The sequence below is a fragment of the Octopus bimaculoides genome, chromosome 5 (assembly GCF_046866305.1).
Source record: "Octopus bimaculoides isolate indiv1 chromosome 5, ASM4686630v1, whole genome shotgun sequence".
Lineage (NCBI taxonomy): Eukaryota > Metazoa > Mollusca > Cephalopoda > Octopoda > Octopodidae > Octopus > Octopus bimaculoides.
This window is the reverse complement of record NC_142932.1, coordinates 68,265,813-68,282,795: the sequence shown is the minus strand read 5'-3', so window position 1 is coordinate 68,282,795 and position 16,983 is coordinate 68,265,813. Positions and strand designations below refer to the sequence as shown.

The 16,983-nt window shown below is 33.3% G+C and overlaps 1 protein-coding gene across 29 annotated transcripts in view; it reads right to left on the bottom strand.

Annotated features, from left to right (window-relative positions):
• LOC106869304 (pleckstrin homology-like domain family B member 2) overlaps positions 1–16,983 on the bottom strand; it is a 458,421-nt gene that overhangs the window by 18,235 nt on the left and 423,203 nt on the right. For all 29 annotated transcript variants that reach the window (XM_089352366.1, XM_089352371.1, XM_089352379.1 and 26 more), the window contains one exon: positions 249–345. In XM_089352366.1, the coding sequence (XP_089208492.1) occupies positions 249–345 (97 nt within the window). The remainder of the gene's footprint in view (positions 1–248; positions 346–16,983) is intronic.

Below are 16,983 nucleotides of genomic sequence, written 5' to 3'. Positions count from 1 at the left end.
AATCACATCTGCACAGATGTCTGCATGCATTAATTGGTGCATCAACAATGTATATGAGACCATGGGGTCTATTTTCCCAGTGAGGTAAAAATGTTTGTCAAACACATACATGGTTGCAAGATTTGACTCAGAAAACATCAGAGCAAACATTAAACAAATCAACATATTTTCCTGCCTGTTTAACCAAACAGGAACAAATGAAAGTGGCTGTACTATGATTTCACGCACACACTAGATAGATATCTCACCTGTTCATCAATTAAATGCATCTTTTCATTCTGTGCCTGTGCCAGCAATCTTTCCAGTTCAGATAGTTTCTCCATGTGGTCATTATCACTGCTCAGACTGAAAAAGAAAACAATTGGATATACCAACAAGGATAATGGTCAATGTAATAGTAAAGTAATTAGTTCATTGACTGCAATAGATATTGCACTGTGGTCCTAACCAAAGTATATATATATATATATATATATATATATATAACCCGTTTTGATAAACACACACACATTAATCAATTACATGAACAATTTGAACTGAGAGAAAGAGAGAAAAATTCAGAAAAAGCTACCAATGCAAGTAATATAACAATAACAACAACAACATTGATACACACCAACAAACAAATTTTTAGATAGGAAATAATTCTTGTGAACAATTTCCTCGAAAGGAATGATAGAGTAAAAAATCTAGAGTTAACAAGATAACAAAACTGTAGTGAATCATGACTGCCACTACCTAATGTTAGCTCTGTAAGTTCAAATCAGGCTGAAGTCGACTGCTTTCCAATCTACTATATGAAACACCTCACCATTTTTCCTCCCCGAATTTGTGAAGACATGATGATGAAAATCATTGTCATCACTGCATATCTTGGGCAAGAAAACCTGGTGGAACCCCTCCCTCTCCAGGCTAAACTCATTTCCACAGCTGAGTGGACCGGAGCAATGTGAAATGAAGTGTTTTGCTCAAGAACACAATGTATCACCCAGTCCAGGAACTGAAACCACAATCTTACAATTGTGAGTCCAACACCCTAACCACTAAGCCATTTTTTGCAATTTGTCTCTGTTCTGTCTCCTTTCATCTTACACTTGTAGAAAAATAAAACATCATTGTCATCGCTGTCATCCTCATCCATTTAACATACACTTCCCTGCTGGCATGGGTTGATAGTTCATCGGTCAGTCCTTATTTTATTGTCCTCCTGGGCAGGCCAAAGGATCATATGTGCCAGTAATCTTTGGTGACCTGGTAGACTTGTTAGCACGTAGAACAAAGTACTTAGTAGCATTTCTTCTGACTCTTTACATTTTGAGTTAAAATCCAACCAAAATCAACTTCGCCTTTCATCATTTTGGGGAGGCACTAAAATAAAGGGCCTGTTGAGTACTGGGAGTCAATGTAATTGATTTAACTTAGATTGATGGCCGTGTGCCAAAAGTTGAATCATTATCATTATCATTAACATCATTATTATTATTACAATTATTAAGGTAGTGAGCTGAAAGAATCACTACCTTAATAATAGTAATAATAATAACAGAAATGCTTAGTAGCATTCCATCCATCTTTACGTTCTGAGTTCAAATTTTGCTGGGGTTGACTTTGCCATTTGTTCTTTTGAGATCGATGAAATAAGCACCAGTATAACACTGAGAGTGATATAATCAACTAGCCCACTCCTACAAGATTTCTATAATAGAAAGGATCATCATCATCATATGGTATCCATCAGTTATTGTCCTTGATAGTGTTGTTTATCTCTAAATCAGCCCTGATATCAAGATAACTCATGATCATTGGCCATCCTTCTCTTTAAGAGATATTCAAAAGTTTCAAGACAGTGGGGTGCAATTTGAGAGAAATTTGGCTGCTGTCTCTAGCAGGACTAGCAGGTACGTAAATACCCCTTACTGACCTTTGATATTTTGACAAAGGGCCACTAGAAAATCTCTATTCTTTGTTTCTATTTCAATGGATACAGCGTAAAAAGAAACACCTTTCTTTTCTTTTCTCTCCCCTATCCCAACCATAAAGAAAAATCTAAGAGAAATGTTAAAAGCTGAGAACTAAATATGTGAAACATAATGTTGGCATTAAAGTTTTATCAGAAATATTGAGTGTCTGAAACAGTATCAATGGCAAGGAAGAATTAAATGGGGAAGAGGTGTCACAATATAGTAAGGTTGATGTAATAATAATACCAAGTGTACTGATGGTTGCGAGGGAATGGAGAAGAAAAGATGTTAACTGAATGATGAATAAGAGAAGGCAGAGTTGTCAGGGCTATGATAATAGTAATAACAGTAATAGTTGTAGTAGTAATAATAATCATGATGATAATAATAATGTCTGTAATAGTAGTAGTAACAATGATGGTAATAACAACAACAACAATAATAAAGAAAAAACATCAGTAGCAAAATTCCATCTGGTTTCGTGACGGCCATGAAATGCTGGCAAAAATAGAAGAGAGAGAGAGAGAGAGAGAGAAGAAGAGAAAGAGAGAGAGAGAGAGAGAGAGAGAGAGAGAGAGAGAGAGAGAAGGACAAAGAATAATGTTAAGTGAATATTGAAATGGTAAGAGCCGTAGGCAATCATGATTTTCACACCATTGTGTTTGTGATGCAAGACTAAAAGAGAAGAGAGATGGAGGAAAGGGAAAAGTGAGACAAAAAGGAAGGAGAGAGAACGAGTGAAAGTAGAGTGTGAGAAGGAAAGAGAGAGAAATGAAGAAAAATGGAAAGAGAGGAAGAATAGTGGAAATAGTGAGTATAAGAAAAGGAGGGATATGGAGACAAGGATACTGAGAGACAAAGATACAGAAAGGAGTATACTACGAGAGAAAAGATAGGAATGGAAAGGGAGTGAGAGGGAGCAAATAATTTGAGAGAACACTTAGAGTGTATTTCTGGAATATTCTGACAGTAAATGGATGAGAAATGAATAAAAGATTACCATTCATTTTTTTTTTTTAAAGTCAAAACCAGAGTTTCAGTAAAATTTCTTCAATAATCAGTCAACATTTCTTTGATATCCATTCAATGCCTTCATTTAATACAACACTTCCTCAACACTTAGCAAATATCTTGATACAACACTTCTTCAACACTTAAATGTCTGGATACAACACTTCCTTAACACATAGCAAAATTTAGGCCTTCTGCCTAAATTTTGAGGGGAGGGGAAAATTTGATTGGCTGGTCCATAATTTTATCAACCCCAGAGAGAATAATAATAATGATAATGATGATGATAATAATAATAATAACAATAATGGTTTCTAATTTTGGCTCAAGGCCTGCAATTTGTAGGAAGTAGATAAGTCTATTACATCAACTCAGTGTTCAACTGATACTTACTTTATTAACCCCAAAAGAATAAAAGGCAGAGTCAACCATAGTGGAATATGAGCCTAGAACATCATCATTGTCATCATAGTAGTAGTAGCAATGATACCAGAAAAACAATGAGTGGTTTAATCAAAGTTGCTCAACATGAATACCTACTCATCAAACACCACCACCACGCCGTCGCTGCCACCACTGCCAGCAGCAGCAGCAGCAGCACCACCACCACCACCACAGGCACTGCACCACCTTCAATTTATAACCCTACTTAGTAAATAAATGATCAAGCTCCAGAAGGTTTTTTTGCAACCAACATTAATTATCCACTGAATAAACAAAAATTACTTCTCTATTTTATTTCTATTCCACCAGATTAAGTTCAATTTCTTATTTTTTTTATTTCTTTCTTTTTATTTCCTCTCTTTCAATCATCTTCTTTGCCTGTCTCCAACTCCTCTTCATTCCTTGGCTATTTATTGCTGACCCTAACTCCTCTGTCTTCTTTCATATCAATTGTAATGGGTAGCATTCTAAAGTCTACTCAGAGTACCTTGTTTAGCCTCAGATCAAAGCTAATCAAACAAACCAATAAAGATATTCCAGTCATGACCACCCAGTCTTTTTTTTCTTCAGGCGATGGTATTTTTTTAGTGCTATTGTTTAACCCCAGGTCAGTCCTGATCAAACAAAATACTTTTGATCATAAGTCTGCTAGATTAACAATAAAACATATGCTGGCATAACTGTAATTATTTGGTTTAACCCAGAAAGAAGACATATAACAAAACTCGGAGATGAGTGAAACCACAATACCAAAAAAGACATTCCAAATAAAGTCTGAAAATATGACAAGAATAGACAGAGTTGCTATTGTGTAAATACAAACACAATGAAGTACATAGAGAGGTGATTCTATTTAGAAGTAGGTCAAAACTATGAGCTAGAGGGGGAGTCTATAGTAACTAAAATCACCAACGAATCATACCCTGCAATCTTCATAAGATTACCGGTTTGTTAACAGTGTCTTGTTTGAATGTTTGAAATCTGGATGACAGAAGTTATAGATTTTTAGCTGACATTGAATGGATAGATGGATATAAATGCCTATTTTTGTTTTATTTTACATGCTGGGTCTAAAGGAAAGGGAAATGCCCATAGCCTTCGCAGTCTCTCTTAGATTGGTGAGATTGCTACCATAAATGTTCCTCTTGAACATTTGTAAGCCAAATCCTTGTAGGTTTGCAGAAAAGATATGAGCAGGGAGAGAGAATTCAAAGGGATGATGTTGTAAGAAGGAAGGATAAGATGGAGTGATTAGTAAGAGGTTGAAGGGTAGTGATGGGAGGAGATGAGTGGGTTAGAAATGCCTGAGTAATGGTAGTGGAATGAACCCAGCTACTCCAAGCAACAGAGACCATTAGAAAAGGCAGGACACCTGTAAGTCAGAGGAGTGTGTCTTTGACTCTATGCCAATCAAGTGAATGGCTCTTTTCTGGATGCAGTCTAGGGTGTCTGTGTGTAGCAGTAGTAGTAGTAACAGCTGTGTGTCAGTTCTGAGCCTCATTATAAACCTCACGAGCTTAATGAAATATCAGTAATTGTCTTCTGACCTTGAAGAGAAGACCCAGTGATTGGGATGTGAACTGCAATGTTAGATACAATATCTTAGTTGATAGAAAAGCAGGAACCATCTGGACTAATCTTAATCCTGGGTTGAGACTTCCTCAGCTCCTGAATACCCTCTTTAACTGCCAATGGAAAAACTTCTAATAAACCTACCACTAATATATAAATTAAACAAACAAATTAGTCCATCCTTTTTACCTAAGTTCTGAGTAATAATGAGTTTATAAGCAGTGTCATCACTAAGGTATCTGTTTACACACACACACACAAACAGTGTTGGTTACAGATATATTCTATAATAAAGTATAGCATTGTCCTTAAAAGAACACATTAGATATTATAATCTATAGTGTGCTATTTTCTGAATACAAAACGGAAGTCATGGAAGAAATAGATTTGACCAGATATCTACTTGATCAGCAGCAACTTGGGGCGAAACAGCAACAACTGGTAGTTAATAAGTCTATCTAGTGAAACGGTAGGGATTATAACAGCTGCCTAGAAACATTAAAAAAACAAAAAAAAAATCATTACAAGGAGACATTGCTTTTAGATGCAGTGGGTTGTAAATAGTGAAACTGGTGTCATTCACAGGACATAAGTGACCATGTGACTTACACAGCAGGTACTAACTGATACTGGATACCTACATAGATATAACCACACAGAGAGAAGATACTTGAACAGAAAGAAAACTAGTTCATTTTTATTACCAGTTGCTACTTCAGTTAAGTGATGATGCGGTGATGATGTTGGCTGCCATTAATATACAAGAGAGAGAGAGAGAGAGAGAGAGAGAGAGAGAGAGAGAGAGAGATAGAGAGAGAGAGATGTGTACTAAGCCTGGACAAATCAGTAGTATGTTAACTGTGTGATAGCAAGTATATTGTGGTGGTTTAGTCACAGGTCAGTATTGATTGAATCTCAAGTAAAAGACATTCTAACTATGACCTTCCAGTCTTTTCTATACCTAAAACTACATTTTCAAATATATTTCCCTTTTAAGACAATAAGATATAATTTGAAGAGATTTAGCTACCATTTCCAGCAAGTCTATTGAAAGTGTTTGGTGATTGACAATAAAATCTATATGCTAATCGTTAAATACAGTAATAGTGTTTTGTTTTGTTTTTTAAACTATAATCACATCTTTAATTACAGAAACACTGTTTTCATTGTAACTAGATTTTTAAAGAGGATGAAAAGAAAAGATGAAGTGATGAGCAGTGCACCAAATTCTATTTGGTTTATTACACCTGTATCTATACAATTAAGTTACATCAAGTTTATACACTCTAGCTATATCTAGTTTATATACTCTAATTATATCTGGCTTATATACTCTAGTTACATCCAGCTTATTTAAACTGTTTATATTTGGTTTACTGAATCTAGTTTTTAAATTACATCTAGTCAGTTTATATTACATCTAGTTCTATTTGATTCATTCTATCTGGGTTACTAAATCTAGTTCTATCTGGTATATTTAAGTTATATCTAATTTAGTTATACTGAAAGTAACTGGAACATGACATTTGTTTCAACAGTGAGCATCTGTGTATTCTGATTGAATGATTAGTTACAATTTTCTTTTCTACTCTAGGCACAAGACCCGAAATTTTTGAGGAGGGGGCCAATCGATAAGATCGACCCCAGTACGCAACTGGTACTTAATTTATCAACCCTGAACAGACGAAAGGCAAAGTTGACCTTGGTGGAATTTGAACTCAGAATGTAAAGACAGACAAAATGCTGCTAAGCATTTCGCCTGGCATGCTAATGTTTCTGCCAGCTCGCCACCTTGGTGATGACAATATAGTGATGATGATGGCAGTGGTGGTAATGTTGAAAGTGATGACAAATATTTCCAAATATTATTTTTAGGTTAGCCAAATCTACTGATGTATCCATTTTAAATTCTTATGAAGTCTTGAAATCTGCAAAATGTGAAATCCTCTTTAACTGAGCAGGAACTTGTGATTGGGTCATTAGCTCAAAGTTTTAGGTTGGATAGCAAAGACATATATACAAGATTAACCCTTCAGTATTCAAACTGGCCATATCAGGCCCAGATATTCTACATGTTTTATGTTCAAATTAATTAGATCAGGTTTCTCACAACTACCCTACAGTGTTATTCTAAAAATAAACAATCACATCACTGAAACCTCAAAGCTACAAGATAATATATGATTAATTCAAAACAATGTGGTTAAATAAACATTACATTTGACAGAGTAATCTGAATACTAAAGAGTTAAAGGTGTCAAGGAATTTTATAGTCTGGCCATATTATTTTTGTCTTGTATCCATACTCTTCAGTGGAAACAGAGACAGCCTGGAAGATGAGAACTGTTGTATAGAAGATGGGGTGGGTATTTAGAAAGACCTTTCAGCAATCATCTGGTTCAGACAGCTACACCATGGCCATGGCTAGCTGGAGAACAAGAAAAATGGTACAAAGATCAGCTGAAAATCATCTTGAAGAATGGAAGGCATTGCTGCCAACTGTTCTCTTTGGTGTTATGGATGAAAAACACATTTAGAATTACCAGGAGATATAAAGGAAGCGATAAACATGCAGATTAACACTTGACCTCTCTAACCAAACATTTCTATGTCTTATATATAATTGAGCTGCACATTAAAGATTGAAGTGTACAGTCATCAAAAAATTGGCAATAGACAGAGGAGATGATCATCTTAGAATCTGATGGACAACCAATTAGCAAACAAGCATCAAAAATGGTAATTCTTGATTAGTAATATGTTAGAATTGTTAGTAACTGCTACAAAGAGATGGCCCTGGAACAGACATTCTGAAGGGAGATTTACAACTGATCTAGCATAGAAGAGCTGCTGTAGATGTATAAAGAACTATATTTCTTCTGTCACATGTACACACACACGCACACACACACACAAGTAATATACATCTCACACAGACATATGAAAGGTATAGATATATTTTTGCTTGTGGTTAAATAATGAAAGATCCAGCTGTGGAAATCTCTCTTTCTTTCTTTTCCAAACACAGTTAATTGCTTCATATGGGAAAAACCGCAAAGAAACGAAGTCACATACTGGACAGTTCAAAGATATTTCTGACGGTATCAAATATATAATGTCATATAAATGGTTATCAATAACAGTGAAAAGAGTCTTAGATGCATACATAGAACCCATTCTCACAGATGGTTGTGAGACCTGGAACATTGACAAGAATGAAAGCTTACCAATGCTGCAGCGATGTGGTACCTTTGATGAATGTTCAAGATGACTATGTACAAGGGGTGACAATCATTGAGGTCCTCAGATGAGCAAAGACCATCAGAAAGTTTCTTAACAACATAAACAGGAGAGAATTGTCTCAGTTCATTGGACAAACACTATATGAGATGACAAGAAGGTGACAACAGGGAAACTGAAAAGAAGTTGTTAGGGAAAATAATGAGAGAAGCTACTTGATAGTCTTACCACCTGGCTAAAGAAAAACTAGCCCAATAAACTGCTATGCGAAGAACAGGGGGGCATGGAGGTCCCTAGTCTATGACACCTGTAGGCATGGTTCATGAAGAGAGTAAAAAGTGTATAAGGACCACTTTATCCAATGTCTTCATAGGATGGATAGGGTATGCTTTGAGGAATATTTGGCTGTTATTTCTAACAGGTCACACCATCATGTAGAATTTCTTTTGCTGGCTGGATCTAATATAGTTAATGTGTGGCCCCAAGTTAATGAAGTAAATCTTCAATCACATGTGACCATCTCCTCTTGCTCAACCCATTAATGCATAAAATATAATTTCCAAATTGTCCTGCTTTTGGGACACTATGTATGAATGGGTTACAACAGTGTATCTAAAACTACATTATCCAATGTGTTCATCTTTTTGGCAGAATGTTATTTGAGAGAGATTCTGGCTGCTTTTTCTATAGCAGGGCAAACAACTGCAATGATGGCTTTTGGTAACCTTCTCTCCTTTTATGGGTGATTAGAACTTAGACACTGATTGTATGTCTAAGTGCTAGACAGTTTACTCAATGAGAAGAAAGTGGAGAGATAAGGTAAACTATTAGGAAAGTAGATAGAAAATAGTGGGAACACATAAGACATAGATGTGTGATGAAAATAGAATGAGAAAATAATAAGAAAATGATATCATGACAATATCTGTGAGATATTCAGATAAAAAACATCTTAAACATATTAGTTAAGATTGTACAAAGAATACCTGGTTTATCAGTAAAATTATTAACAAAAAAAAAAAAACATTGAAGAAACATGACAAAGTCTATATTAGCTGTAAAAATACACTGAAAAAATATTAACGATGGCCTAAATGGAAATATATAACAAAATTTATTAATTTGTTGATCAGATGCCCAATAGAGGAGTTTAACAAATGAACAGAGACAATGTAGGGTGGAGAAGATTCTTTAGTCCTGCTGCAGATATGACAACTCCTTAAGTGTTGGTGCCAGAATAAAATACTCTTAGTACCATTCCTCTAGCTAACCATGAAAGGGTTGATGAAAGGAATGGCATCCAGAAACCATGCAAAAACATGGAACTTAAGAGCGAGTTGTGGTTGCTGATCTGTCTCAGAAGTAACTCAAAATAAGAACTGATTTGTATCCTCACCTACCTTACACAAGATGGACTTTGCTTTGTGCCCTCCATCAAGGCCGGAGTTGATATAATCAACTTATACCCTTGAAGGCACTGCTTCAGCCTGGTCACCGTCTAATGACTAAAACCAGTTAAAGAATAAACAAGTTTTGCAGACATATTTCCCATATCAGCATAATCAACATTGCAAACATTTAATAGCAAACATTAGCACAATGCAATGAGAGAAGGTGGAGGATCAGTGGAGGATAAACCCCAGTATTTTACTGGCACTTTAATTTATCAATATATATATATATATATATATATATATATATATATATATATATATATATATAACTCAAAGTATTCAACATCAATACAGACATCACATACTTGAAAGTATTGAATATGAAACTAGAAAAATTTAATCAAATAAAAACAATTCTTTTTGTATTTGTTTTTGGTGAAAATACTCACCTAAAGAAGTCCATAGGGCGGCCACAGAACCAACAATATTCCAGCTGAAAGCTTTTAGCAATTGCTTGTCTAGTACTAGTTGATGGGACTACAATTCCGTTACGTCCTGCCATGTTAAGTGGATCTGTAGCCATGTTAACTCCAACGTGTCAACATTTATCAGTCCATCTTTGCAGATAGAGAATGGGACTATTTATGGATATTTACACACACAAAAATATATTTTCTTTTTTTTCACAAGAAATTACTTTTGCAAGTCCATTTCTAAATAATCACATGAAAATGTGATTTGTTCTTCATGAAGTCAGACAAGTAAAACTATCAGATAATCAATTGAATAATCCCTGAAGGATTGCAGTAAATTCTCAGGTTTCCATGTTTCCCATGATATGTAAGAGGAGTGTGGAGATTACAGGATAATCTTGGTTCTTAGCAAGAAAAGATTTCTCAAATAGTTCATATTGGCAGATAAAACAAAAACATGGTTTTGTTATGTGTCCTTGAGTTGGCAACAGAGAATGGTGTGTATGTGTTAGGTATGTAGGTGTTAGATGTGTATATAAACATACATACATACATAGAAGTGTAATTAAAAGATACTTGGATGGGTGAAAGTGTGTGTGCACAAAATTAATTCAGAAGAGAAATTCAGATAAGTAAAATCAGTATAACAGGAGGGATATATATGGAGAAACATAATAATAAGAATTTACAGACATGGCCTCATTTATATCAAAATTTATTGTTTAACTACGGGTAAACCCTGATCATGTCATTTTTTCAAAGATCCAGTATATGTTGGATTATATAGTCAATGTGTCCTTTTTTAAAAGGCTGTAAGGTGTAATTTGAAAAAGATTTTGGCTTAGTATTGCAGAGGTTTGCTTGTTGACAGTCAAAAGTCATTATTTACTGAGTGATGTAACATTGTGTACATGTTCTGGTAAAATATGGAAGCTAATTTTTTTTTTCCCAGGGAACATCTTAGTGATTATAGCCACACTAAAAGCTGACTTCAACTAAAGCCTAAAATTACTAAATAACTGCCAAATTATATGTAGAAAGCCAAATCACCAAGATAATAATTACAACTAGACTAATGACCCAGTCCCCTCTATTTTCTGTTTTCTTTTAGTACTAACATAACAATTAAATTCTTTAGTTTGGGAGGTCAAATCAATCAGAAAATTGGGAATGTATTTCTAGTAGAATTAGGAATCTTTTATCACTATAGAACAAGGGTATTTGCTGGTTAATATTAAAGAGCCACAAGTTTATAAATGGAACTATATATGATCTGTTCCATGCCCCTTATCCTATACAAGATACAAACATGATATTAATAAACAAGAAATTGATTGCTTGTTAGAATAATGTAACAATAGATAAGAAACTTAATCATTTAACCTAAGTGCTCAAAATGAAATTCCCAAAACAGTTGGTAAAGTGAAAGTGGAGTTTAATACTATGAATTATTCAATGTGGGAAATCAATTGTAATTTAGAGGAAAACTTGCTATTTTTGATATTAATATAATAGATTAATAAAAAAGAAAAATTAATTCAAAAGTTTTAGGTGACTTGTTAAATCTTGTTTTTTGCATTCCCCCTTATCCAAGTTTCCCTGTTTCATGTGTATATAAATACATTGGGATCAGGTTTTCTGATTAACTGAGGGTATTAAATCTAGAAAGCTCTGTAAAACACAACCATGCAAATAAAATGGAAGGGAGCAATTTCGGCTGTCATGTGTGAAAGAATATTAGATTTTGGACAAAGGAAATTTAGAAGAGTAATGAAATAAGGAGGGTTTATAATATGAACATCAAATACAAATTAATCAAAATACCATTGACAGTTGTTTGAGAAAGAGCTTAAACAAAGAATGGGTAATACAAAAATTGAATTTTTCATGTCAACAATGGTTGAGGTAAGACTTCGGTTAACACAGCAAAGCAAAAACCAATATATGAGGTTTTAATTTGATTACAAAATAAAATAGGTAACAATAATTATAACAAATATGCATAATATTGACATTATTTTAGAAAAGAACTGTTTTCATTGAATTGTTATAAATATTGAAATATATCTATGGAAATAGAGTTTGAGACTGTTTAAATTTACAAATTGATTTCAATTAGACATAAGCAACAATAACAAGTATAATGTAATAAGTTTATGAATCTATGATACATAACAGTTGTAGGGCCTTGACGTACTTCAAAAACATCAAGGTATCAAAACAATGTTACTCAAGGAGGTAGTTTTAGAACAAGGTGCAGAACAGAATGGTATAGATAGGAACAATATTAACTTTAAGTAAAAAGGACAGGGAACTAGAAACAGTTGAAGCAACACTGAAACGAGAGAGTTAAATAAGCTGAGTGAATAGTTGGATTCTAAGAAGACAGTTTGCCCAACCAAAATAACGGAAGCACAGAACAACAACAATAATTATTTCGAAGTTTTTGAAAGGGTTCTTAAGTGTCAGAAATATTGATTTTGATTGTCAAGGAAAAAAATTTCTTTTATTGTCATAATTAAAAAAGACAAGAAAAAATTGTCAGTTTAGATTTTGACTTTCAACGTTAGGATTTACAAAAAGTTAGGATTTACAAAAAATTAGGATTTACAAAATAGGTTGTGGAGGATATATAACCAAAATGATCAAAGATGATATTGTGAATGATATAAACTTGTTTAATGGTTGTGAAAAACACACGACATGTTAAATTATTTCCTGTCTGTAAAATGTCTGATTGCACCAGAAGAGAGACAATTGAGGTAGAGCCTAGAGGATTATGTACAGCAAGTTGATAGACTAAATGCCACTTTAAGAGCTTAATAGCAATGTTGTAGTAATAGCAGTAGTAGCAGCAGATATAGTAGTGGATCATATACAAGTACTATAGCAGCAGGAAGAAAAACTCAAGAAAATTAGTCCGGACATGTCTGTTTGATGTCATTACAAAAGTAATTATAACAAAATTATAAAAGTCTAGATTTTTCTATTCTTTTTTACTTCTTTTCTTTGTTATTTGCAATATAGTTTCCTGAATTAAAAAGTTATTAATCCCTAATTAATGAAATAGAGTACTGCATGGGAAAATGATTTATTTAACTCAAACAAGCTTCCCTTCCTGGTCTCACAAGTTGTGGTTATTGTTGTTCCATGATTAACTAGCTCAATGTTGTAGTGAACCAGTTTAAATTTTCCTACATTAATTTCTCTTCTAAACACATATCCGGATAGGGCAGGGTCTTGTCCACCACAGGAAATGAAGACACACACATTGTCCACATGCAAAGGTTGGCTGACAGGACATTAATGGCAGATCTTGTTAAACGGGGGCAATGTTGAATGATATAATGATGAAATACACAAGTTGCACTGATCTTCAGGAAGATAAATTCAACTGTGAGCTGTGGTTCAAATTCTGCTCTAGTTTTCTGAGGTCAATTGAACAGTGAAACAAAGCAGCTCAGTATTGTATCAGATAGTAATACAATGTCTTCAATAACCTTTTATTCTCTTAACATCAATCATTTATGTAGTAATAATATAATGAACTATTTTAAAATTAACAAATACAAAACCATATGTACATAACAACCTCATCAACTGATATGTGTGGTCCAAACCTGCCAACTCATAGTTAATTATTTTCTATTCAATAAACATCTTCAAATAGATTGAAGTACTATATCTAACTTAAAGAAGAAAGAATAACAAAATATATTATTTATCAGTGATATAAAATGCGTAGTGAGGTGGTTGAATAGAATAAGAAGGAAATAAGATCACTTACAAACAGAATAGAATAACAGTAAACACTAGTTGTTGTTGGTGATGGATAACATAAAGCACAGGTGTGTTATAAAGTAGAGGTGTGGAATATTTATAGGTGAGAAAAGATGTGAAGGTGGATATTATAATTAAATAAAAACAGAGAGATATATATCACAAAAGTATGTTAACTGACACAGTCAGACTCAAGGTCTCTCAAAGATTATCTCCCTTGTTTTTGTGATTCAGTCTTTGTTTCATAAGGTACTCTGTGTGTGTGTGTGTGTGTGTGTGTGTAGTAAAAGATTAGTATTTAATATATACATACATACACACACACACACACACACACACACACACATATATATATATATATATATATAAGTTAAATATTAGTATTTCATATATGTGTGGTTAATAGCCAGTATTACATAATATATAACTAGCAGTATTTCCTATTCCTGCAGTAGTCTAAGAAATGTAGAATATTCTTTAAAACAACACCACCACCACCACTATCAGAGGTTTTGTTATTAAAACAGAAAAGAACCAAATCTTAGAATATCAGCAGGAAGTGTCACAGCTTGAAGGAGATAGTTCTGGAATTCTAGCAAATAATTATTCTATAAAATGATAAGAGCTATAGAAGGGGTTTCCTATGGTTTTGCTATTTCTTTTATGTTATTTTAAACAAATTATGCTAGAAAGAAGGCAAAAATACAAAATTAAGAAATATTTTGTGTAAATAAATAAGGTTTCTTGCCTTAAAACTAATATCAAAGAATTACTGGGAATTTCAAGTCAAAGTCTAATCATCTTTAGAATAGTTACAAGGAGAATAAAATAAACTACTACTACTACTGATAATAATAATAACAACAAGAGCACTCAGAGAGCACAAACCTTCACCAAGACAACACCAATGTCCTTTCAACGATTAGCCGGAGATGATTTTTAAAATAAGAATATTTGAAATAAACTCACCTGCTCTCACAAAGGAGAATACTAAAAATGAACCTGACCGCTCGCAAAAATTAAGTAAAAAAATCCGGAAAAATAATCCAGTATCTTTGTCCGGTACTAGATTGATCCCAAAATCTAATCAGTTTGTGCCAGTCATGAAGCCAAACATCTCTGAAAGTTTCATCCAAATCCATCCAGCAGTTCTTGAGATATCTTGTCCAGAGACAAACACACAAATGTGACTGAAAACAATACTACGTTAAGGTGGAGGTAATAATGGTTTCAAATTCTGGCACAAGGCCAGCAATTTCAGGGATGGGTGTAATAATGATAACAACAATAAAATTATCTTATTAACTAACTAAATGCAATAAATTCCACTTAAAAAAATAAAAAGTTGAAAGTGATCAATATTTCATTAAATACTTTTTATTTCTTTTTTCAGGGGAAATAAACATGACCAAGAACTAACAGGTTTTAGTTGATTTAACTGACCTCTATTTAGCTACAAGTCAGCACCAAAAAACTTCCAGGGATTACCTTATCTAATGTATCCTTCCTTTCTTAAAATGCTAGGATATGATTTGAGAAAGTTTGTCTGTTATTTCTAGCACATAGAAGCTCTTTGCTGGTAACAATATGTGAGTGAGAAGCGAGTAGGAAGAGTGGTTGACAAGATTTTCATTTCAGTAGCAAGTAATTTGGCAAGGAAAAGTCAGTTTGCTGATGATAAAGTAGAAAGAAAACAGTAACCACTTCAGATAGGAAGAGGAGGATAAAATAATAATAATTCAGGTGTAATTATAGAATACACAGCAGGTAAATACTTGTGACCATCCCCTTGTGGGTTACCTTGGAGATTGTCGCATCCATTTAATGAGAAAACTTCAACAATTTCAGCACTAGAAAAACATTTCTGATATCAGCACTACAACCACATAACTGTGGAATATCTCCAGTGTCTATCTATCTATCTATCTATCTGCCAATGTCTATCCATTTACCTGACTGTATCTTATCTATCTATTCATTTACCTTTCTCTCTCTCTATGTATACCTATACAGTAGAAACTGTTTATCAGATAGAGAGTAGAGGAATTAGAATTGGTTATTGAGAACAACTAGAATAGAACACACATATGCACACACACTTTAAAAGACAACTTTTCACAGACTAACCCTAGTAAGGTTGGGGATACATCTAGTTCAATAGTAGGTAGTACACTGATGAAATACTAATACTTACACTAATAATATTGGTGTAAACAAATATCGCATCATTTACTATTGCTGCTCCTGTTGAGAGTGCAATTGATGATGGTAGTTGTTACTGGATTAAGAATACTTACTAGATGTAACGCAATGCTGGGTATAAAGTTATATTGCTGTGTATATAAAAAAATTTTGTTCAGCTCAGTTTTCACAAAGTTAGTGATTTCGGATATATATATATATATATATATAAGGTTCTTTTTTTCTTTTATTCAATTTTGACTTTAGTAAATACTGAACAGTGATGTGTTTCAGAAGTTGAGAAAGTGGAATAAGTGTCAGTCTATATACCTGCATGTGTATATAAAAATGTCTGTGTTTGTGTGTGTATGTATATATATATATATATATATATATATATATATATATATAAAAAGTTAACAAACTAGTGGCAGGTTAACAGAATCCTCACAAGTTAACAAGATAGACAGAGAGAAGCAAAGTGACTTCCATATAAAACTGAAGACATATTTTGATCCTAAAATTCAATTCAGTGTTGTTCTGTCACTGCATAACAGCAACAAAATTAATACAAAATAGCAATAAGAACAGCAGCAATACCGATTACAAAATATTTGTTTTAATATAGTTACGAATCCTTAAGAGTTATTTATAAAGACAGGAAAACTGGTATCAAAAGCTTTAATTATTGTTTATAAAGATAAAACATAACAACATAACAACAGTGGTTCTGAAGTTTGAGACGTGTGTAATTTAGGGTTTTTGGAGGAAGAAAAAGGGGACATTTTGATGAACTACAGCAATAATAAAACATTTTAATAATAATAATAATAATAATAATAATAATAATAATAATGTTAATAATAATAATAATAATAATAATAATAATAATAATAATAATAATAATAATAATAATATTAATAAAAA